We start from the raw sequence: 21,966 nt of genomic DNA, 5'->3' as shown, positions 1-21,966 counted from the left end.
GGGAGAAGCCATAAAGCTTCTCTGCAGATACTGGGGTAACAGAGACCCCTAGAGGCCAAGTGCAATAACTGCAGCGATGCTGCAGTAAGCACGAAAATGACCTGCTTCTTTTGTATCATATGTGCCAGTTCATAAATAAAGAGCTTCTATACAGCAAAGTCAAAGCTTGATTTTCAATTGGCACTGATGGAAGAAATTCTGTTTGATCACCGCTGCAGCTGAACAGGTGAGAATCCAAGGAGCAGAATGACTACAGGAGATGTTACTGTAAAGTGTTGTGTGCGTGTGTGTGTGTGTGTGTGTGTGTGTGTGTGTGTGTGTGTGTGTGTGTGTGTGTGTGTGTGTGTGTGTGTGTGTGTGTAGGGAGGGCCGGATGACGGCCTTCAGGGATTGGGGGGAGGGGCTGAGGGAGGGCGGGGTGTCACGTGTTCCTCCTCAACAAAACTGCTCCTCAGGTCTCTGGGGGGCACGAGGCAGCACTGCCAGGGTTACACCCACTCAGCCATGAGGTCGGCGCCTCTTCTGGGAAGGACCTCACCCGGTGAGAGGGAGAGAGCCGAGGAGACGCAGGAGCAACGACGATGAGCTGGTCGACCGGCAAGAAGGAGGGATTCAAAAAGTGTCGCAGTGCCACTTTCAGCATCGATGGTTTCAGCTTCACCATTGGTAGGAAGCTTCTGTTCACCGTCTGTGTGTGTTTGTGTGTGTTATGTCCTCTTCTGTGGCCGACTTGAGAGGTTTGCTGGTGCTAAAAGTGGTGTGGTGGTGGATTTAGATGCAGACTGAAAAGCTGCGCAGTGCCTGGGATGTTTTGAAAAGTGATGTTTCCATGTGTTGGAGTGATGCCTCACCTGCTGTCCTCCCCGCTGATGCTGTCATGGTGGTAGTCGCTGTTGTTTAGTGCGCTCCACCCTCAACTCGCCTCGTCTGTCTGATGGCCACACCTCACACTGGACCACTCCTCAGTCACTCACCCACTGCCGCTTGCAGAGGGAAGCAGGAGGGGAGGTGAAAGTGTGTGAGAAACTGCTGGTTGGCTGGTGAGGATTTGAAAACACTTGGAAACACTTGGAAACACGACTCCAGTCAGAAGGTCACCCAGCCGTGCTGACATCAGTGAAGGTGGTGCTGCTGCATCCTGTCTCCATGGCAACCAGGAGAGACAGAAAACGACTCTGACATCATGTTTAACTCCAGCAAATAGGTGTGTGTGTGTGTGTGTGTGTGTGTGTGTGCGTGTGTGTTGTCCAGCTGCTAAATTTAGCTTCTCATCAGTGCTAATGAAGTGGCCTCCTCTCACTGGAGTGGATAATCTGGAGTTGTTGAATTGTCCTCATGCTTTGTGTGTCCGCTGTGGGTCGAACATGGTGACAAGCATCAGACTGAATGTGCAGTGAGAAGACATTTTTGTGTTTTTCTTCTCAAAGTTGCCAATGAGGGAGGAGAGAGCAGCCGCCGCCCACTGGCCCGCCTCACGCGTGAGTTCCTTACAGCAGACCGAGGAAAATGACCTCTTCAGGTGATGCAAAATAAACAGTGTTACTACCACAATGTGAGCTAATAGAGCACGGGTCGTTTTTGTATGCGCGTGTGTGTAGGTTCACGCTCCCAGAACGCACTGAACACCAGCGTCAGCGACTGCGCCGGCCTGAAGAAGCTCGCAGGAATTCCGGCCGACCCTCGAAGCTCCAAGGAAATTCTCGCGGATGAGCTGCCGACCCCTGAAGACCTGGACGCCATGGAGAAGGCGGCCATCAGGTCGCATGCAGTCCCACACACACACACACACACACACACACACACACACACACACACACACACACACACACACACACACACACAAAAACCAAACACTTCAACCGGCCTGCATGCACAATCTTCTCTGTTGTATCAGAAAGCTTGAGAAAATGTATTCCAATTTTCCTTATTGGTGTGTGTGTGTGTGTGTGTGTGTGTGTGTGTGTGTGTGTGTGTGTGTGTGTGTGTGTGTGCGGTTGTGTTTGCAGGCTGCGATGTCTGGTGAAACAGCTGGAGAAGGGCGAGGCCTCTGTGTCCGACCTGAAGAAAAACCTGGAGTACGCAGCCTTGGTCCTGGAGTCTCTGTACGTGGAGCAAACCAGGTCAGTACCTTCCAGCTCAGTTCTGAGTGTCTCCCTCTGGATCCAGCTTTCACATGAGCTGCAAGACTCTGCTGTTCCCTCTATAGTATATATTTTAACCCCCCCCCCCCCCACCACCACCCCCACCCCCTCTCTCTCTCTGTGCAGGCAGCTGGTCGATCCGGAGGACGAGCTACGCAACTTCCAGTCGAACTCGGTGCCGTCGGAGGTCCGTGAGTGGTTGGCCTCCACCTTCACCCGGCAGACGGTGCTGACGGTGCGCAGCAGTGAGGACAAGCCTCGCTTCAGGAGCATCGTGCACGCCGTGCAGGCCAGCATCTTCGTGGAGAGGTCGGGCTCGGTTCCCCTGGTGCTGGTGCTGAGCCGCTGCTGCAGACAGAGGCAGACATGAGGAAAATGTCTTGTGTTTTTTTCTTCTTCTGTGTGCTGCAGGATGTACCGACAGGCTTCCAACGCCATGGGCATCAACTACCCCCCCAACGTCATCACTGAGCTCAAGGTAATTAAGAATCAGTTTGGGGAAAAACATTGACAAACTAACATTTGTCTGTGTGTTTTCCAGCATGTGGACACTTGGTCCTTCAATGTGTTTGCGCTGAACGAAGCCAGCGGAGACCACGCGCTCAAGTTTGTCTTTTACGAGCTTCTCACCAGATACGACTTGATCCACCGCTTCAAGGTGCGGGACCGACTGCCACTGCCTGCAGGAGGCGCTCTTCCCTCTGTTCCAACACAACAAACTCTCACTCTTCTTCTGTTCTGTTGCATTGTGTTGCGTTGTGTTGCGTTGTGTGAGCCAGGTGCCCATCTCCGCCCTCATCTCCTTCATCAGCTCGCTGGAGTTGGGCTACAGCAAGTACAAAAACCCCTATCACAACCTGGTGCACGCGGCCGACGTCACTCAGACCATCCACCACCTGCTGCTCAAGACCGGCATCGTGGTGAGAGTTGCACAACTCAGTTTCACAGGAACTCAGTGAACCTTCTGTTATATCCAGCTGTTTATTTCCAGCAGGTTCAATCTGGATGAGGGTGTTTCCCTTCATCAAGTCTCTCTCTCTCCTCCTCAGCACTGGTTGAGCGAGCTGGAAATCTTTGCCACATTGTTTGCAGCGGCCATCCATGACTTTGAACACACAGGAACCACCAACAACTTCCACATCCAGACCAGGTGAGCGTCCGTCTGTGAAGATGATGAAATGACGGCCCTGACTGTGGCGTGCCAGGACAAACTGAGACTGCTTGGACTTGTGCAGGTCGGACACGGCCACGCTGTACAACGACCGAGCCGTCCTGGAGAACCACCACGTCAGCGCCGCCTACCGTCTGCTGCAGAGGGACGAGGACAACAACATTCTGTCCAATCTCTCCAAAGACGACTGGAGGTCAGAGGAGAAGAATCTCCATAGCTGCACAAAGTCGGGCTTCCTGAAATATTTTTATTTTTGTTTTAGAAATAGTCAAACAAGCCCAGTTCTTTTGTCCTATCTGGTCATCGCTCGGGGTTTGTGATTTGTGTGGAGTGACAAGTTACCTTTCATTTCATGGCAACCCAACAGTGTCTCGCCTCGCTCTTCCAGAGAACTGCGAACCCTGGTGGTGGAGATGGTGCTGGCCACTGACATGTCCTGCCATTTCCAGCAGATCAAAGCCATGAAGAGCCTCCTGCAGCAGCCCGAGGCGTGAGTGGAACCCTGCTCCCTCACAGTCAGACTAAGAAGAAACAGCCGTCGTAAAACAGTTGTAAAGGAGTCGTCATGCGTGTAACTGGCTGCTGGGTCTGTGTCTGCAGGCTTGACAAGCCGAAGGCTCTGTCGCTGCTGCTGCACACTGCTGACATCAGCCACCCTGCAAAGTGCTGGGAGCTGCACCACCGCTGGACGGCGTCTCTCCTCGAGGAGTTTTTCAAGCAGGTGGGTCGCTGAGGTCGTTCAGCGGGTTGCCACAGCTGGTCACAGCTGGCCTGGAGTCAGCCACTGCAGGGGCTCTGTGCAGTGCGCAGTGCAAACACAGACACAAAGACACACTTTTTTGTTTGGTTGTTTTCAGGGTGACAAAGAAGCAGAGCTGGGTTTGCCCTTCTCCCCGCTGTGTGACCGCAAATCCACCATGGTGGCACAGTCCCAGATCGGTGAGCACTACAGCTGCAGAGACTCTCAGAAATTCAGCATTTTCAGTTGTTGTTATCCCTGACAAACTGGAGAAAAAGAGTAGTTTCTGAATGACGTCGCTCTCCTGCAGGATTCATCGACTTCATCGTGGAGCCGACGTTCAGCGTGTTGACAGAGATGATTGAGAAGATCGTGCCGCCCCTCCTGGAGGAGGCGTCTAGCTTTGGACGAGACGGCTGCAGGCGCTCGAGGTGAGTCAGTGAGCGTCGCTACTACACCGAAACCACTGACTGAACAGGCCGCTTTCACCTTTGACCCCATGGTCCGGGTTAGGGATGCGCCAATACCAGTGTTGGATATAGATACCTTTGTGTTTGTACTGCAGTGGAACTTGTGACAGTCATCCCATGTGTAAGAAAAACATGCTGAGGAATGATGTTGAAGTAACTAAACATCTGTAGAAAAAAAAAAACTATATTATATACTATATATAATATATATAAGTAATTCTATATGAAGTACTCAGTATCAATATCCGCAAGTACTCGCACTCTTCTCATTCTATCCTGGTGGCTCGACATCACCCTGTGGCTGTGCGTGTCTCCTCTTTCCTCAGCGTGCACAGCCTGGGCGGCGGCGAGGGCAACCTGACGGCCTCCGACTGCAGCTGCCCGCTGCCCACGGTGGACATCAGGAGCTTCAAGCTCACGTGGAATCAAGAGATCCGGCACAACAAGGACATATGGAAGGCCAAGGCGGCCAAAGGTAAACCTCACTCACGCCTGCGTGCAAACCTTTCAGTGTGCATGTTGCACAGTGGGAACATTGCAACGAGTTGCCTCTCATGGAATTCTGCACCACAGTTTAAAAACCACAACATACTCTTGTGGAATAACTGAAATAGACATATTTCTGTTTTGGTGTTTCGCCTCCTAGACTTGGAGGAAAGCGCTGAGTCGGCTGAGAGGGAGGTGAGCGAGGGAGGAGAGAGAGAGGAGATAGAGGAGAGAGAGGAGAGAGAGGAGGACGGAGAGGTGGAGAGACCTGGAGACACGACCACGACGGAGCCGGAGGAGACGGCGGCGGCTGCAGAGATACAGGAGGCGGCGACCAGCAACAGTAAGTAGGAGGTGCCAGAAGCAGTGTTGACGTACATATGAAAGTGCCAGTTCTTCTCCTTTATTTTTTCCCATACTCAGTTTTTAGGTCCTTTTTTTTACTCATCTAGTTTTGTGTTTCCCTCTTCGCAGCCGCTCCGCCCGACTCCGTCTTCATCTGTCACAAGCGGCCCAGCTACTGCGCCAGCTCCTACCCTCCACTCAGGTCCCGGGTGTGCGGCGGCCAGCCGCTGGATCCCAGAGCCAGAGTCAGGAGGCTGCAGAGCATCACGCTGCGGCGCCTCAAGCAGTGAACACCCAGGTTGAAGTGGCTCGTTTATATATATGTCTGCGTGTGTGTGTGTGTGTGTGTGTGTGTGTGTGTGTGTGTGTGACTTGGCTCCTGTTGGTGCACATGGCCGCCTCCTCGGTTTCTTAATAAAATTCAAACACTCGACGCTCAAAAACTTCTTTTGAGTTTGCAGTCATTAGTGAATAACAACACCACACATTGGTTTTCTTACCGTGGCCTTTATATGAATCAAAATTTATTTCCAATTCCATTTCCTGCCTCTGGCTTCCTGTGAATGTGACCCACTGGGGATTTTCAATTGAAGTTGAATTGACACGATAATCAAAGCACGGCTGTCATTCCCTCCCATCCTCCTCCTCGTCCTCCAAGTGGACCGGCTGCTTCTTCTCCTGCAGAGCTCTCGCACCTGTCCAAAGAGAAAGCCGTGTGAGCCAGACCAATCTTCAGTGTTCACGCTCAGCAGACAGCAGATCATCCTCCACTTTACAAATGTACAAATTCAAAAATGGCGACTCCATATTGATTCTGATCAAGCCGACCTGGCACAAGAGGTGGAGAGTTGAGGACCGGTGTGTCCTTTCTGCGCGGCTTCTTCTCCTCCCTCGCCTCCTCCTCCTTCTCTTCCTCCCGCTGGTCCGTCTTGGTGTCTGACTCCCCGAACGCCAGGCTCTCCAGGAGCTCCTTGTCTCTCACTAGTCACGCCAAAATAAATAAAGTCTAGGATTACTTGCAAACATTTAAATGGAGCACAATGCAAATTTGTGACGGAGGTGTGTGTCTTCTCACAGCATCGTCGCTCCAGCGTCAGGGGCAGATGTTCCGTCTCCATGCTCGGCGTCTCTCCTGAACTCGAGGCAGCCTGACCGAGCCTGCGGAGCGCCCAGGTTTAAGAAGCCAGGAGGAGGAGCCTTTGCTCTTCTTCTGCCATTCATTCTCTTCGCCCTCCACTTGAGCAGTGGAGGACGATGGAAATAATTACCATCACAGAGGGCAGCACTCAACACACTGCCATTTGTTTTGCAAAAACACACACACACACACGCAACATAATTTCCACCCATACAATGGTCCTTTTAATCAGAGCATTGGATTTAACACTGGAGAGGTTCCTATGTCTCTTCTCAGAGAGATGCATCCACGTGGTAATGATGTAAATGTATTCATACCAGCGAGGATTCACCTAGTGGGAATATTTTATGAGAACGTACACGCAGACGTGGTTGCGTGAAAATCGTCCTTCATGCCAAAACGATGGGGAGTTGAGTCGCTGCGAATTCATACGTGCCTTTTGTGCACGATGTGAAATTATTCAAGAGCAAAACACTCCAAGAGGCTCTGATGCTCCGCTCAGACAAAAGCCCTTTTCAAGTCTTGAAGGATGATCTTTTTTTTAAACCCTGCTCGTTGCTCCATCCTGCTCCGATGTGTGTCCCAGTCTTGAGTGCAAACCTCTGCAGTTCAACACCACCGACGGTGTTTTGATAACACGTCAACACAAAAGACAGGAAGAGATGTTGTTCAACATTCATTAATTCACTCAAGTGGCATTTGGTATAAAGAACATTGTGGGATCACGAAGCACAGGATGAACTCATGACTTTATGTCTTCAACATTTTTATTTTATTTTATTAACCAGTAATTAGTATCAGCCAAAGAACACAGAACTTAAAATGAAAATTAAAAGACCAGAAACCTTTAGAATTAAGGTGCCACTGAATAACATCAGCTTATTTTTTTCCCTTTTAGTCACGAGACGCTAATACTCCAGTGGCGTATTTACAACAGAATCAAAAGTTGAGGATGAGGAGTGCAGAGGTCACATCAGGTCGAGACAGATGGCAGTTTAGAGCTACAGAAAGATGAAGCTCAGCTGCTTCCCCTGCAGTCGATGATCTCAGTCGCGAGACAGAGTCGGACCTGGCTGGAGCCGTTCGGGGGAGTCGGACCCAGGAAGTGACTCTCTGGGGTCCTCCTCCGACGGCCCTCTGGAGATGCGGCGTGGCCGCCGGCGTGGCGCCGCGGCAGCAGGCAGCACTGGGTGGCGACGGACCTGCTGGGGGTGCGGCTCAGTGTCTCAGCCACAGACACTCTGAGCTGAGAGCAGGACTGAGACTGTTCGTCCAACAGCCGGTGCATCTTCTGCTCCGGGGAAATATTCATTCATTGCCATGTTTGTTGGACTGGATGTTTGGAGGTAAACGCACCAGTGACGACGTCTCTCACCTGTTGGAGGCTCTCGTCATAGTGGCACACCAGCTCGTTCAGCTGCGTCCGCAGACTTCCGGCCTCCTTTTTCACAGCCTGTCTCAACGCTTCGATGTCCGACAGGTTGCGTCTGTAAACGCACACACGCGCGCACACACACACACACACACACACACACACACACACTGGCAGTTACATAGTCGTCATCATTCTCTGTGGAGAGAGAGGTGAAGGCGGGGCTGCAGCCAGGGCTTTGTCATGACAAAAACAGGAGCTGCAGGCAAACATTCATTGAAATATAACTGCAAATTGCAGTCTTAATATGTATTTCATCGTGACTTCTGGCTTTGCTAAGCCTGCAAAGAGGGAAACTCTGGCTCATCTCTTCTGAGGCTAAATGTCCAACAAAACAACAAACCTCTCTCTTGTTTGCTGCTACAGCTGTTATATTTTCCATTAAACATACTTTCACCCTTGACTTCATTTTCACACATTTTCTTCTGTCATGTTGACTTCCTTGATATTGAATATTTTTTAAATATTGTTTTATTCTGACGGTCTGCAGAGCAGACCTGAGTCCTCCCACCCACCTGTCCTGCTCAGAGAGCAGCTGGTAGGACTCGGCCTGCTCCTCACACAGTTGCTCCTCCATGCTGCTGAACACGGAGCAGTAGTGGCGCAGACAGCGCGTCATCTCCTGCAGCTCAGCCAGGGAGCTCTGTGGAGGAAACACACAAAGGTGCTCTGCTCAGCCTGGAGGACAGACACCGTGCCGGCAGTTTGCTGTCCCTCACCGAGATCTTTCCCACCTCCTGCTTCTCACTGACACCCTCTTGGTTGCCGTTGGTGCGCTGATGGCCACAGACACAGTCCCACGCCGCCGGTGCTGTTTGTCTCCGCCTCCTCCAGACCTTCACGCCGTCTCCACCCCTCCTCCTGTGCACCCCGTCATGGGGCTTCCCTGCTGTACTGTGTGCTGGTCGCGTGGCCGTGTGTCTCTGAATCTGCAGCTCCGTCCACGACTGCACGGCACGAAACGGAGTCGAAGTGTCCAAGGCGAAGAGGCCGGACAGAACAGCGGATTCAGACCTCGCGGCGAAGGGGACGTCTCTTCTGTGGGCAATGTGGGACGAGAGGGACGATGGGAGGGAGCAGCTGGAGAACTTGAGGCTCGGTACGGCCGATGGGAATGTTAAAGGGTTGAGGATGAAGGAGGACGCAGTGTCGGAGAAAAGAGCTGCGTCGTTTTCCACAAACTGCGGCCGAGGTGAGTGACTGGATACATCTGGAGGAGATGCGATGTGTGCAGTATCAGCAGGGTCTTCACAGCCGCTCGGCTCATCGTGCACGGGGGAACAGACGGACACCCGGATGGGTTCGGCCCAGTAGACCAAGCCCTCGGTGTCAGCCTGCTCCAGAACTGCACTCAGCAGCACACCTCCTCCCTCACCTTCTCCTGCAGGACCATCCAGCCAGGAGTCAGTGTCTGGATCACAGCTGCTCTCCTCCGTCACATCCCAGACGCCACTTGGTGTCTGGGTGGGCGTGGCCCAGCGTGGGGCATCAGGTGAATCATGAGGCTTCTGCACTGAGTCGCTGGAGACACAGATTCTTCCAAACTCCTCCAGTTTGGCATTTGTGGACGACTGTTTGTCACTTTTCGTGAGCAACTGTGGCTTCTCTTCAGAAGTAAATGTGGACGCCTCTGACGGACTGTCGTGGCTCTTTGTGTTTAAATTAGCAGTTTGTGTGACATCATTGTGGTTCACGCAATTTCCTTCGTGTTTCGTATCAGTCTGGAGGTCTGAGTCTTTCTGAGGGTCTGTGATGTCATCCGGCAGGTCAACTTCTGATTGGTACGCGGCAGGTGTGGTTGGTGGACGACTGTCTGAGCTTTCAACCAGGACTTCATTTGCTGTGTTTTCTGCACTCTGCCTGGGAAAAGGCTTGTTTAGTGGAGGCAACACTGAGGGGGACGGGTAGTGGAAATTAGTAATACTGTAATAAGCAACAGATGCGGCCGATTGCGGCCGAGCTGACTCCTGACACCCAGCAGCGGAGGCAGGATTTCCCTCAGACGCTCTCCTTATCACTTCTGACTCTGAGGTTGACACAGTTCCAGACGGGGAGTCGGACAAAGAAGAAATTTCAGGAAGTGCGGGGAAGCTCGTACGAGGGTGAAGAGTGGAGACGGAATCAGGGACCTTTGGAAAGGCCGCATCTCCATCAGAGTCACCAGGATCAACAGAGGGGGAAGGTGACGAAGGATTCTCACTCTTTAAGCCACCAATCGGAGCTGCAGGTCTCACTGAGGAAGACGTGATGGCGAGGGAGGGGGAGGAGTCGTGCGACATGAGCGCCGGGATTTCTAAGTAATTCCCGTCAGGACTGGACAGGCGCCGTAGAGGAGGCGGAGGGCGATCAACGCTCAACAGACACCCCAGTGAGGGAGGTGGTGACGCAAGGAGAGCATTGATATCAGCAGGCGAGGTCAGAGAGGAGGAAGAGGAGGAGGAGGAGAGTGTGTGAGGTCGGCAGTCGTGCAGAATGAAAACCCCGACTGAGGACTCGGCTACGGTGAGAACCTCCTCCAGGGGTCTCAAAGCAGTCTGCTCTGTTATAACACATCTACAGTCAATCATCTCTTCACGATCAGGAGTGAGTTCTTCTTGGAGAATCTTTGATGGGAGCGAACACGGTGGTGAACCACAGGGAGAGGATCCAGCTGCTGTGGGCAAAGCGGTGTTATGGAGAGTTTGACTGAGGGACTTCCTGGCCAGTCGCCTGAACAAGGTGCCGACGTGCCTCCTTCTGGCCAGCGCTTCAGGAGGCAGGTCGCTCCTCTGGGGCGCTCTGAGGAACGCCGTGGTCACCTGCTGGAAAACCTCCACCTGTCTGAAACGACCTTGAGAAGAGCAGCAGAGCATTAATCAAAACACAACAAAAAAACTGAAATGAAAAACTTAAAATAAAAATAAAGAGCTGCAGTAAAAAGGAACTTGTATGTCAGACTCAGACAACCACGTACACATACAATTGTTGCTTATCACTGATAGCACTGTTGCAGACTTACAGCTGACGTCGGGGTTCTCCAGGTCCAGCCGGTTCCTCTGGGTCTCCAGAAACACCTGCAGGCTCATCCCGTTGGCTTGAGACTGGAAGTTAATGAAACGAGCTGGAATACGCATGGAGAGATCGGACTCATCGCAGCCGAAGCCCAGGTCCAAGAAGAGAGACTCCGGGTCGTCGTTCCACAGGTCGTGCATGTCCATGGCGCCGCCGGTGACAGGTTAAGAGTCATGCAGCAGCAGCAGCGGCGGCGGCAGCAGCAGCAGCAGCATGCCAACAAGCGTGTGCAAGTGTTGCAGCGTCAGTCCTGACGGCTCCAAAATGACTTGAGACCCGGAGAGGCTTCACCCTAGCAGGTACAAGACAGCAGTCACACTACAAGCAGGAACAAGACAGCAGTCACTCTACAAGCAGGTACAAGACAGCAGTCACTCTCCAAGCAGGTACAAGACAGCAGTCACTCTACAAGCAGGAACAAGACAGCAGTCACTCTACAAGCAGGAACAAGACAGCAGTCACTCTCCAAGCAGGTACAAGACAGCAGTCACTCTACAAGCAGGAACAAGACAGCAGTCACTCTCCAAGCAGGAACAAGACAGCAGTCACACTACAACTAACTTTCATATGCTTCTGATACAATTCATGTATTTTTTTCACATTCATCATTACAGTTTTGAATAGTAAAAGTTGTATTTAGGTGGATTTATTGAATATTATGAAACGACATGTTAACGATAAGTTCTACTGTATATATTACAGTGATGGTGTGAGGGAGAAGCGGCAGCAACAGGATGAGTGTGTTGCTCTGTTTCCATGGTTGTCTTCACTGCTCATTTGCATGGAGTTTGAATGGGCTAACCTCACGGCAGGCAGGTGAGACTCTTATGTAAGGTACAGCAGACTGCTCTACCTAGTAAATGAAGAGATTCCCTTCCATTTCTCACATGGAGTATATTTTAATCCTGAGACATTCAGAGTGAATATTTCAATGAAATGACAATGATAAGAAGGGAAAAGACGTGAAGAAAGAAAGTATTTGAACATCAACAAAAGGAAAATTAAAGTTACTCACTTTACTGAAACAGTGATCTTAAGCTTCCAGCTATTTTACATGGGGCGCACGCCAACAGCTAGTTCAGATAAAACTGGTCTAGATTTGTAATTCCTGGCTAAACCATTTACACTAAAGTTCGAAAGAAATAAAACAAACAAACTCACGGCTGGGTTTTGAAATGCATAGCTGAACGGTGACTGATCGGACATAAATATAATCTCTAAAGGAGAAAAAAAACTTCTCACTTCCAGGTAAAAAAAGAGACAGAGTTGCTCTTACCTGCGGCTCCTCACGCTTTGCATCTTCCCCTGCAAGCACTTGACTGAGTCAGAGAGTGAGAGAGTGAGAGAGTGAGACGAGGATGGAGAGAGAGGAGGAGTATCGAATGGATGGCTTCAAGCAAGATGGACGAAAGAAAAATAAATAATAATAATAATAATAATAATAATAATAATGACAATGATCCATCAGCAATCAGCAGTTTTTATTTGAAATAAGTGTTTGTGTCAACCTCTTAGCAGAGACTAAAGAGTGATTACAAATGAGAGTTTGTGCGCGCGCACACGCACACACACACACACACACACACACACACACGCAATTTTAATTGTGTATATGATATTAAATGAATTCATAAATTATTGATTTATTAAGTAGAGGGCGAACGACCCCTGTGTCCACTGGAGGGCGACATAGTGAATCTGCGAGGAAAAGACGCCGAGGAAGAAAAAGAAAAAACTGTCGCGAGCCCGCAGAACTCCCAGCATGCCCTTGTCCTGCGCAGCGGAGGCGCAGCAGAATCATGGCGGCGTTCAGTAAGTATGTGACGGGGAAGAACTCCTCCATTGCTGCCGGGGTGCTTCTGGCTCTGTACCTGCTGAAAAGGAGAAGACGCTCCGCGGAGAAGGGCAGGTGAGTCAGTCCGAGCGAGTCTCCGTGGGTTTTTCGCCGGATTCGTCACTTTCCCGCAAGTTTGTACCGCGGGTCGCTGGTGCCGATCACCTGCTAGCCTCCACTTTGACAAGTGACACTTGTCTCCCTGCCGCCTCCGCCGACTCGGTGCTGTTCCCGAGCCGCAGGCGAGTCTCTGATCTCCGCCTGCCCTGCTTCGGTGCTGCGAGTTTCCTCCACTGAGCCCACAGAAAGACGCGTCGAGCTCCATTTGAGCTGCATCGACAACATCGGTTTGCCGTTTCGCAGCCTCGGGATTGACCACTAACTTTGGGGCTATTGTGACGCAATCAGTCCATTTGAAACGACCAGATTTGAACCGTCGGCAAAGGTTTTTTTGGTTCGGAGAGACTTCATGCGGTTGAGTTGCGTGACTTATGATGACGTCCCTTCACATTTATTAAAAAAAAAAAAAAAAAAAAAAAAAAAACACTCACTCGGATCGAAGAATAAACAAACTATTTTTCATGCAATAATTCAGTCAAACGTGCATGTTCTTCATCAATCATCCCTTCAGCCGTTGACGAAAATACACACAACACTTAATTTCCTCGTCATAAACATGAAATCTCCACCGCTGAGACTGGAATCACGTGACTGTGGTCGTTACAAAACGCCGTAAAGTTGCCAGTCGTGTTCAGGAGTGATTTACATATGAGGAAATTCAAAGACTCGGGCTGTAACTGCAACATTGTGAGTCATTTAACAACAATCTGAGACGTGATGCTTGTGTTTTGTCATTGTGCTAAACCCAGACATGATCAACCCATTCATCTTCTTATTTGTTCACAGTAAGAAAATCAGTCCGGATCTGGTCCTCAACACTGAGGTACAGCCGTGACTCCCACTCTGCCTGAACGACAGACTCGCTCGTTGCCCGCACGCAGCGTCAAGGCCCTCACATATTGTTTCTCCACACGCAGAAGGATGGCAAGAAGGACCGAGCCGCGGTCGACAGGCTCTTCTTCCTCCGCATCCTGCGGATCATGCGCATCATGGTGCCGCGCCTGTTCTGCATGGAGGTACGACATGATGGAAGCCGGTCCGTCCGGCGCCTGCTCGCTGGGCTCGGATAGCGGCGCGGCTCTCTGGGTGCAGGATTGCTCCTGTGGTCTGGTTGAGATGAACGCGCTGTAATGTTGCCCTTTAACACAGTTAGTTCAGCTTCACGCACCGTGGTCATTGTCATTCACAGGTTCACTAGATATGGGCCGAGCGAAGGGCAGGAAGATAAAGGGCTGAACGAACGGCTCTTCCTCTGATTCACTGACTCTCTCACTCTCTCCTGGCCGCAGACCGGATTCCTCCTCCTCATCGCCGCCATGTTGGTGACCCGGACCTACTGTGACGTGTGGATGATCCAGAACGGCACCATGATTGAAAGGTGCGACTCTTGATTTTGCATAGATAAATATCCCACTTGGATGGATGCAGATGGAGATAAAGGAGTCTCAAGCTCAAGGACTTGACTGATAAAAAAAAAAGAGCAGCCTTTCACCTTCTTCTGCACGAGAGGGGCCCTGTGAGGCCACGCCCCCAAACACCCAGCGCAGTCAAGCCTTGTGCGTCATGTTCGTGTGTGTGCAGATGTTAACAAGACCGACTTAATTTGTCGGCCTTTTCCTCAGACGCGCTCTTATCAGCGCTGCACATGCCCAACGCGTGATCCCGAAAAGCACAGTCGGGGTGCACACACGGAGCTTTTCATCCATTGCAAAAGAATTTCAAACACCAATCACAATGTCAGAGTTTGAACAACCCTTTGACAGTTTCAGAGACAGAATGTATCCAGTTTCTGTCCTGTCGACTGTCTTGCTTATGTAAGAGCGCTTGAAATGGAGGAGTGAGCGATGGACAATGCTGCAGGATCCTGACGTTGACCCCGTGGTTGATCATTGACAGGCGATAGCGCGTCTCTGCCGCGGTTAATGATCAAGGTTTTCCAACAGTCCGTGGCAAGGACGTCCGTGTGCGGATTTCAACAGAAGCACCGACAATCACAGCATCTCCACACGCAGGCTCAGAAGCTGTCATGCATGACGCAGGCATCTTCTGAATCAAACAGGATTTTTTTTTTTTTATTGTGAAGCCAAAGACGGCACACGGCATTTTCAATGATTTATTTTAATGCAAAGTAAAGAAGAAGAAAAACAGACTCAAGCGTGACTTGACAGGAAGTGGCGGCGCAGGTGGCAGACCAACCTGCCTGCATTCCAGACAAATCCCAGTTGAAAGTGTTGTGCAATGTGTGCGTCAGACAAATTAATTTTTTTTTTTTAAAGCCTCCCCTGAATCTTTGCTTCTGAAACCCTCTGTTTGTTTAGACACACACACACGCAGACGCACACGTCGAGGGCAGGGTGACTCCGCGCCTTTCAAAATCAAAGTGTGTGAAGGTTCAACGCGGAATAAAAATGTATGACTTGGATTATTGAGGAGCGGGGGGGGGGAAAGTGATGGTTTACATGGCGTGACTGATCAGTCCAGTGAGCAATAGGTGCAAACAGTAGTCATGGCTGCTGGTTAGTGGTTGTCCCAATACTATGTTTTCACTTCCGATACGATACTGATATTTCATCCTCGAATATCGGCCGATACCGATATCAATCCGATATCAGCATGCTACAAATGAAACATATTTTCATTATTTATTCTGTCGTGTGGAGTGGAGGCAGCATCAAGTGATAGTACTCAAACAGAGAATAAGAGTCGAAAACAGTTGTATTGGAGAACATACCACTTATTATTAACAATTATTTTTTTTAAAAACTGCGTAATAGAAAAAATCAATAAAATTAAAAAAAAAAAATCAGGAGGCCGTGAACAATGACCCAAATAATAATAAATAAGTGCAAACAATTCAAAACAAATAAGCAAGTTTACTGCTCGTATATTCTGAAAACAACTGAGAGCAGGAACAAAAAAAAAAACAACAAAACAATATTGTCAGTGAACTAAACTCGTGATGACCCCGACTCCTCCACCATGCAGTCCCAGCATGATGTGGAGATTCTTATTTCCCCGCAGTAGAATGGACTGCTTTCTATCGGAGTGTTAATATCGGAGACTTAAGACGACGTCCGATATAATCCCATATTCCTTTTTTGGCTGATATCGGACCGATATCCGATATCAATATGGGATCGGGACAGCCCTAATTGTCCCTGTGCTAGTGTGCTAGCTGGACGCTCTGTTCTGGACAAACTGGCGCCTCCTTGGACACCCGGCAGTCAGAGGCTGCAGGGAGAAACGCAGCCGCAACTCTTGAAGTTGTCCCGACCTCCGGTGCAAATAGCTGATGTTGAGTCTTGCAGCTGATGTGGTCAATTCTAAATATGGCTGCAGTGATGTTTGATCATCTTAAACTCTCTCGTCTTGTTGGCCTGTTTGTTCATCTTTCCGCATGTTTTGGTTTGCAGTGCAATTATCGGTCGGTCGACAAAAGATTTCAAGACCTGCCTGCTCAGCTTTGTCAAATTCATGCCGCTTGTAAGTGTCGTCGTCTTCCCGAACCTTGTCTGCAAAACTTCTTTAAAGATCCCATACTGTGAAAAATATGCTTTATGGTGGTTTTTAGTTTTCTGGGTGTCTAGTGACCCTTTGCAAAAATGAATTGAGTGTGGCTGCTGGATTTAAAAACCTCTTAAAATGAGTCAAATACGGGATCTTTAAAGCTACATTGAATTGCACACATGTTTGAATAGTTCATTGTAAATCTTCTGTTCTGTCATCAAACATACCCAGCTTCAAAAGCAGACGGGTCACCGTGTTGTCTGACTGACTCCTTCCAGATCGCCTTGGTGAACAACTTCTTGAAGTTGGGTCTGAACGAGCTGAAGCTCAGGTTCCGTGAGCGGCTCACCAAGAAGCTGTACGACGAATACCTGCAGTGAGTAGCGCAGCTGGCCGACGACCTCCCAGAGTTGCGTCTTCCTGGTCTCTTAACTCCGCCCTCCCTGCTGCAGGGGCTTCACCTACTACAAGATGGGCAACCTGGACAACCGGATAGCCAACGTAGACCAGCTGCTGACGCAGGACGTGGAGAAGTTCTGCAACAGCGTGGTGGACCTTTACTCCAACCTCAGCAAGGTGCCGTCTTCTCACCGCTGTCCTGGTCACAGTGGTGTTGCATGTGTCCCACCTGGTCTTGGTTTTTGCAGCTCCTGTTGTAACTTTGCTCTCTGTGTGTCTTGCAGCCTCTCCTGGACATTGGATTGTACATCTACAAGCTCACCAGTGCCATCGGTGCCCAGGTAGATGGATCAACTTTGTGCCCTGCTGTCCTGATCGTGCTGAAGCTCCTCTAGTGTGTGTGTGTGTGTGGCCTGCTTCACTGCTTGTCCCTGTGATGTCCTCGCTCCAGGGCCCGACCATCATGATGGCCTACCTGCTCCTCTCCGGCCTCTTCCTGACCAGGCTGAGGAGACCCATCGGCAAGATGACGGTGACTGAGCAGCGCTACGAGGGCGAGTACCGCTACGTCAACTCTCGTCTCATCACCAACAGGTGAGGCCACGGCTGCAGAACAGCGCCGCCCTGCTGGCTGTGGTGTGAGAGTGGAGTGACGCGCTAATGGAGAGCTTCTGCTCCTTGATTTGGTGATTTGTTTTTCCTTCTAGCGAGGAAATTGCGTTCTACAACGGGAACAGAAGAGAGAAGCAGACCATCCACTCCACGTTCAAGAAGCTGGTGGGTCACAGTCGCGCTCGCACTGCAGTTGTGCACCTACAGTTGCGCACGAGTCTTGGTTAAAAGCGTGCTTCTGTCACGCAGGTGGACCATTTGCACAACTTCATCTTCTTCCGCTTCTCCATGGGCTTTGTGGACAGCATCATTGCCAAATGTGAGTAACACTGAGTGGACGGCTTCAGCGGTGAAGCTTCTGGATAATAAAAGATGCAGTGACGGTGTTGAGGAGAGCGCTGCTTCATCCCTGTGCACCGTCTTTGCTCCTGAGCAGACGTGGCCACTGTGGTGGGCTACCTGGTGGTCAGCAGGCCCTTCCTCAACCTGTCCTACCCCAGATACCTGCACAGCTCACACTCTGAGCTGCTGGAGGTCAGCCACACACACACACACACTCACACACTCACACACTCACACACAGCAACCTGCAGAGCCTGATCGGTGAGGTGTGGGGTGCTTGTGCTGCAGGAGTACTACCAGAGCGGCAGGATGCTGCTGAGGATGTCTCAGGCCCTGGGCAGGATCGTGCTGGCTGGCCGAGAGATGACCCGCCTCTCCGGGTGAGTGACACACAGCAGCGAGCCGGGCGGGAAGCTGCACCTCGCTTCAAGTAAAACCTGCAGCTTGCAGCTTACGACTCCACTGGACGCAGTTTGAATCAGGCCAATGCGCTGAATTGTGTCTTGGTTTTTTGTCCCCCTGAAGCTTCACCGCTCGCATCACCGAACTGATGAAGGTCCTGAAGGATCTCAACGCTGGGAGGTACCAACGCACCATGGTTTCTCAGCAGGACAAAGGTGTGTCCACGTGTGTGTGTGTGTATGGTGTGCGGGTCAACTCACATTTTTCCCGCCACTTATTTGAATGGCTGTTGTCATCACCCTGAACCCAGACACCACGGAGGCGCTGGTACCAGGAAGTGGCAGAGTTATAAACAGAGACAACGTCATCAAGTAAGTCTCTCTCTCCATTTAATGTGAATATTGGCGTCTTCTCTGCGCCTGCTTGGTGATGATGACTTTCCACCGGTATGCAACAGGTTTGAACACACCCCCTTAGCCACGCCCAATGGAGACGTCCTGATCAGAGACCTCAGCTTTGAGGTAAAATGTTCACCTCAAAGTGCCGTTCACAAGTTGTTTTTAGAGTATTTCTCAGTATTTTATATGTGCACGTGTGATTAGAGAGTAATTTACAAGTGTCCTATTATGTCTTGTGGCTGTTTTGCTTCTGTGCAGGTGAAATCCGGCACCAACGTTCTCGTCTGTGGACCCAACGGCTGTGGGAAGAGCTCACTGTTCAGAGTCCTCGGAGAGGTGCAAGATGCTTTCACAAAGGTTCTGGCAGCCAGGCACTGGTGTGTAGCCAAATGGTGGTTGATTTCTTGTCTCTTCTTTTGCCCATGAAGCTGTGGCCTCTGTTTGGCGGAAGCCTGACCAAACCTGAGAGGGGGAAACTTTTCTACGTCCCACAGGTTAGAATCCCTCTGCTGTCCTGCCTCTCGCACTGAATCACTCGTGCACCTTCTGTCTTATTAACGTGTTTGTTTTGTGTGTGTGCACAGAGACCCTACTTGACTCTGGGTTCTCTCAGGGATCAGGTCATCTACCCCGACACTCATGATGAGCAGATGAAGAAGGGCATCTCCGACCAGGCGAGAGCCTTTTTCTATTTCTGTCGGATCTCTGACTCTTTATGTTGCTTCAGCTGTTCATGTGTTGCCGTCTCTGGCTGCAGGTGCTGAGGGAGTACCTGGACAAGGTCCAGCTGGGTCACATCCTGGAGAGGGAGGGCAGCTGGGACTCGGTCCAGGACTGGATGGACGTCCTCAGCGGGGGAGAGAAACAGAGGATGGCTGTGAGGACTAAACGCTTGCGCCACAGCGCCCCCTGTTGATTCGTCAGAGCAGATGCGGCGATTGTGACTATCGTTTGTGTGGTGTCGTGCAGATGGCCCGCCTCTTCTACCACAAACCACAGTTTGCCATCCTGGACGAGTGCACCAGCGCGGTGAGCGTAGATGTGGAGGATTACATCTACAGCCACTGCAGGACGGTACGGCTGCACTGCACACTCATGGTTGGCTTCAAACTGACTTGCAGAGGCCTCCTACTGGCTGGTTTGGCAACCCCGCAACCACAACCACAGTATCACAGTGTCACAGTGTCACAGCACTTCTGGCATTTCACTAAAATAGTTCAGAAAGTCCATAAATGAAAGCTACCCTCCTGGGCGGTTGCCCACAGGGCCTTGCTGACTTGGACCTCGATTCACTCAAATATCTTCTCTTCCTCTGTTTTGCTGTTGCTTCCTGCAGGTGGGCATCACTCTGTTCACAGTGTCTCACAGAAAGTCTCTGTGGAAGCACCATGAGGTAAGAGAGCCACGACTTCTACTTCACTGAGGGTTTTTCAAAAATGCAACTTCTGCTGCCGCCTCTGCAGTGTTTAACCTGTTGTTTTTGACCCGTCTCGCAGTACTACCTCCACATGGACGGACGGGGGAGCTACGAGTTCAAGCCCATCACGGAGGAGACGGTGGAGTTTGGCTCCTAAGTGAGCTGACTGGAGACTGCAGCACTAGTGAGCTGACTGGTGACTGCAGCACTAGTGAGCTCACTGGTGCCCTCGTGAGCTACCTGGTGACTGCAGCACTAGTGAGCTGACTGCAGCACTAGTGAGCTGACTGGTGACTGTAGCACTAGTGAGCTGACTGCAGCACTAGTGAGCTGACTGGTGCTCTGCTCGGCTCTGCTCCTTTAGTCCAGTGCACTCAAGGCAGAAAATGAACGTTTAACTAGAAAACAATTGTTTTAATCACACATAGAAAACCTTTTTTCTTTGTATTATTTATTTCATGTCCAGTTAGGTACCAATTGTCATTTTGATTCCGTAAGTTAATTTATACTGCGCACACAGTCATCTTTCTGCCCCCTACTGTGATGTCACGGTAAGGCAAGGCGTCTGCGTCACTACATTAATCACGTCGGCGCATATGATGAGTTGAGACAGTGAGATCACGTCCTGCAGTTAGTGGTGTGATGTACTAAGTAGTGTTCTTGTGTTGTTAACAGCGTTAATACTGAGACAAGCAGTTCTCCTCTCTGCCTTATTAAAGCAACAGTTGATCTTGAAATGACTAAACCCTTGATGATGATGATGATGAATGAAGGAAAGATGAATACTGTGCCTGGCTGAGCTGTCGCTGGTTCTGTTTTTTTTTTTTTTTTTTTTTTATCAATATGGATTTTCTACAACACACTGTAGCCATCCAAACACACTCACACCACTGGCTGATGTTTCTCCTGCCGTCCTTGGGAGGGAGGAAGATTGAAGCGAGTCTCGCTCCAGCGGTGGCATCCACTCAAAGTGCGGCGGTGACCTGTGACCACCGCAGGAGCAGTGGCCCGTGGTCACATGACCCGCATGGCGCTGTGTTGAGTGGCGGTGGCTGACGGGGACACACCAACTCTCAGAGTATTGAGACAAGTAGGAGGAGGGGTTTCTCTGCCAACAATATATTTTGCCAAGGCTGCTTTGCTGCCACTCTGTTGTCTGGAACACCGCTGTGTCTCTGCACTGACAAAACGCTGCAAGACTTGACATTCTTTTCTGCTCCTCTACTCTGCCGACGTGTATTGCACGTGGAAGGTTTCATATCTGTGGAAAACTCGTACTTTTGTTTCCCCTTTTCTTTATTTTCCCTACATTTCATGGCGGTGAAGTTTGAACAAGTCGTCTGTATGGAATCTGTGTCTGCGTGCGCGGCTTCATACGCAAACGCCAGAGAAGTGGAGGGAGGAGTCAGCAGACAAAGTGCAATAGAATCAAATGATGCTTCAGTCTCAACTATCGTTCCCCTTGGAAATCAATTGGCAGGATTCTCCCCCTGGACTGAAATAATTCCATGTTGAATAGATTTGTCTGTGGTGGTGGTGGTGGGTCTGAACTGTTGATGACTGAGACCTCACTGAAACACAAGTTGTGACTTTCATGTGTTTGATGTGTCGCGTCCTCCTCGCGATTCCTTTCCTTTGTCAAAGGGGTAAAAAAAAAAAAAAAAAAAAAGTATGTGAGCTGGCAGGATCACGGTTGTGCTCCGCCTGTCTGTGTGTGTCTGATCTCATTTGGCATTAATAAAACTAAGTACTTGCTAATGGTTAAAACAAATAAGCGATGCTTACTGTTTATTATTCAAGCTTTGTTTGCTTTCAGATTTTCTTTGTTTGTCCCTCACACACACACACGCACACACACACACACACACAGACACACACACACACACCAAGGCTGCAGCCAGTTTTTTTGTTTTTTTTAAGTAAATTTAATGATTTCTATTGTCAAGCTCTTACACACAACAT

General features: G+C 50.2%; 3 protein-coding genes and 1 long non-coding RNA gene across 5 annotated transcripts; 3 read left to right on the top strand and 1 right to left on the bottom strand.

Moving 5' to 3' along the window:
* The first annotated feature begins 437 nt into the window (after positions 1–437).
* pde1ca (phosphodiesterase 1C, calmodulin-dependent a) lies at positions 438–5,832 on the top strand. 2 transcript variants are annotated; one of them, XM_076047406.1, is made up of 17 exons: positions 438–666; positions 1,428–1,478; positions 1,599–1,758; positions 2,007–2,120; positions 2,268–2,450; positions 2,553–2,619; positions 2,683–2,799; positions 2,921–3,061; positions 3,191–3,291; positions 3,377–3,505; positions 3,701–3,802; positions 3,913–4,033; positions 4,170–4,251; positions 4,362–4,482; positions 4,848–4,996; positions 5,168–5,350; positions 5,482–5,832. In XM_076047406.1, exons 1-17 carry the CDS (start codon positions 582–584, stop codon positions 5,640–5,642), a joined length of 2,067 nt encoding a protein of 688 aa, XP_075903521.1. In that variant the 5' UTR covers positions 438–581; the 3' UTR covers positions 5,643–5,832. The 2 variants fall into 2 exon arrangements, with proteins under 2 accessions (XP_075903521.1, XP_075903522.1); XM_076047407.1 differs by lacking the exon at positions 438–666 and adding an exon at positions 938–1,204.
* Positions 5,833–5,870: 38 nt separating this feature from the next.
* ppp1r17 (protein phosphatase 1 regulatory subunit 17) lies at positions 5,871–6,503 on the bottom strand. The gene is made up of 3 exons (XM_076047732.1): positions 6,428–6,503; positions 6,181–6,333; positions 5,871–6,047 (listed from the first exon to the last, which is right to left on the bottom strand). The coding sequence occupies exons 1-3, from the start codon at positions 6,468–6,470 to the stop codon at positions 5,977–5,979; spliced, it is 267 nt and encodes an 88-aa protein (XP_075903847.1). The 5' UTR covers positions 6,471–6,503; the 3' UTR covers positions 5,871–5,976.
* A 1,753-nt stretch (positions 6,504–8,256) lies between these two features.
* LOC142902485 (uncharacterized) lies at positions 8,257–10,575 on the top strand. The gene is made up of 3 exons (XR_012929098.1): positions 8,257–9,414; positions 9,643–10,424; positions 10,504–10,575. It is a non-coding gene; the product is annotated as an uncharacterized LOC142902485 (long non-coding RNA).
* Positions 10,576–12,730: 2,155 nt separating this feature from the next.
* On the top strand, positions 12,731–20,800 carry abcd3a (ATP-binding cassette, sub-family D (ALD), member 3a). Its single transcript, XM_076047355.1, has 23 exons — positions 12,731–12,882; positions 13,714–13,750; positions 13,845–13,943; positions 14,217–14,305; positions 16,341–16,410; positions 16,713–16,810; positions 16,887–17,010; positions 17,118–17,174; positions 17,285–17,427; positions 17,541–17,610; positions 17,695–17,764; positions 17,882–17,979; positions 18,076–18,167; positions 18,313–18,404; positions 18,500–18,560; positions 18,647–18,710; positions 18,846–18,923; positions 19,016–19,081; positions 19,172–19,261; positions 19,345–19,464; positions 19,557–19,661; positions 19,924–19,980; positions 20,084–20,800. The coding sequence occupies exons 1-23, from the start codon at positions 12,773–12,775 to the stop codon at positions 20,159–20,161; spliced, it is 1,968 nt and encodes a 655-aa protein (XP_075903470.1). The 5' UTR covers positions 12,731–12,772; the 3' UTR covers positions 20,162–20,800.
* The last annotated feature ends 1,166 nt before the right edge of the window (positions 20,801–21,966 follow it).

The sequence above is a fragment of the Nelusetta ayraudi genome, unplaced genomic scaffold (genome assembly GCF_046127955.1).
Source record: "Nelusetta ayraudi isolate G7.1 ecotype Tasmania unplaced genomic scaffold, CSIRO-AGI_Nayr_v1 ptg000094l, whole genome shotgun sequence".
Lineage (NCBI taxonomy): Eukaryota > Metazoa > Chordata > Actinopteri > Tetraodontiformes > Monacanthidae > Nelusetta > Nelusetta ayraudi.
This window is presented reverse-complemented; position numbering and strand designations above follow the sequence as displayed.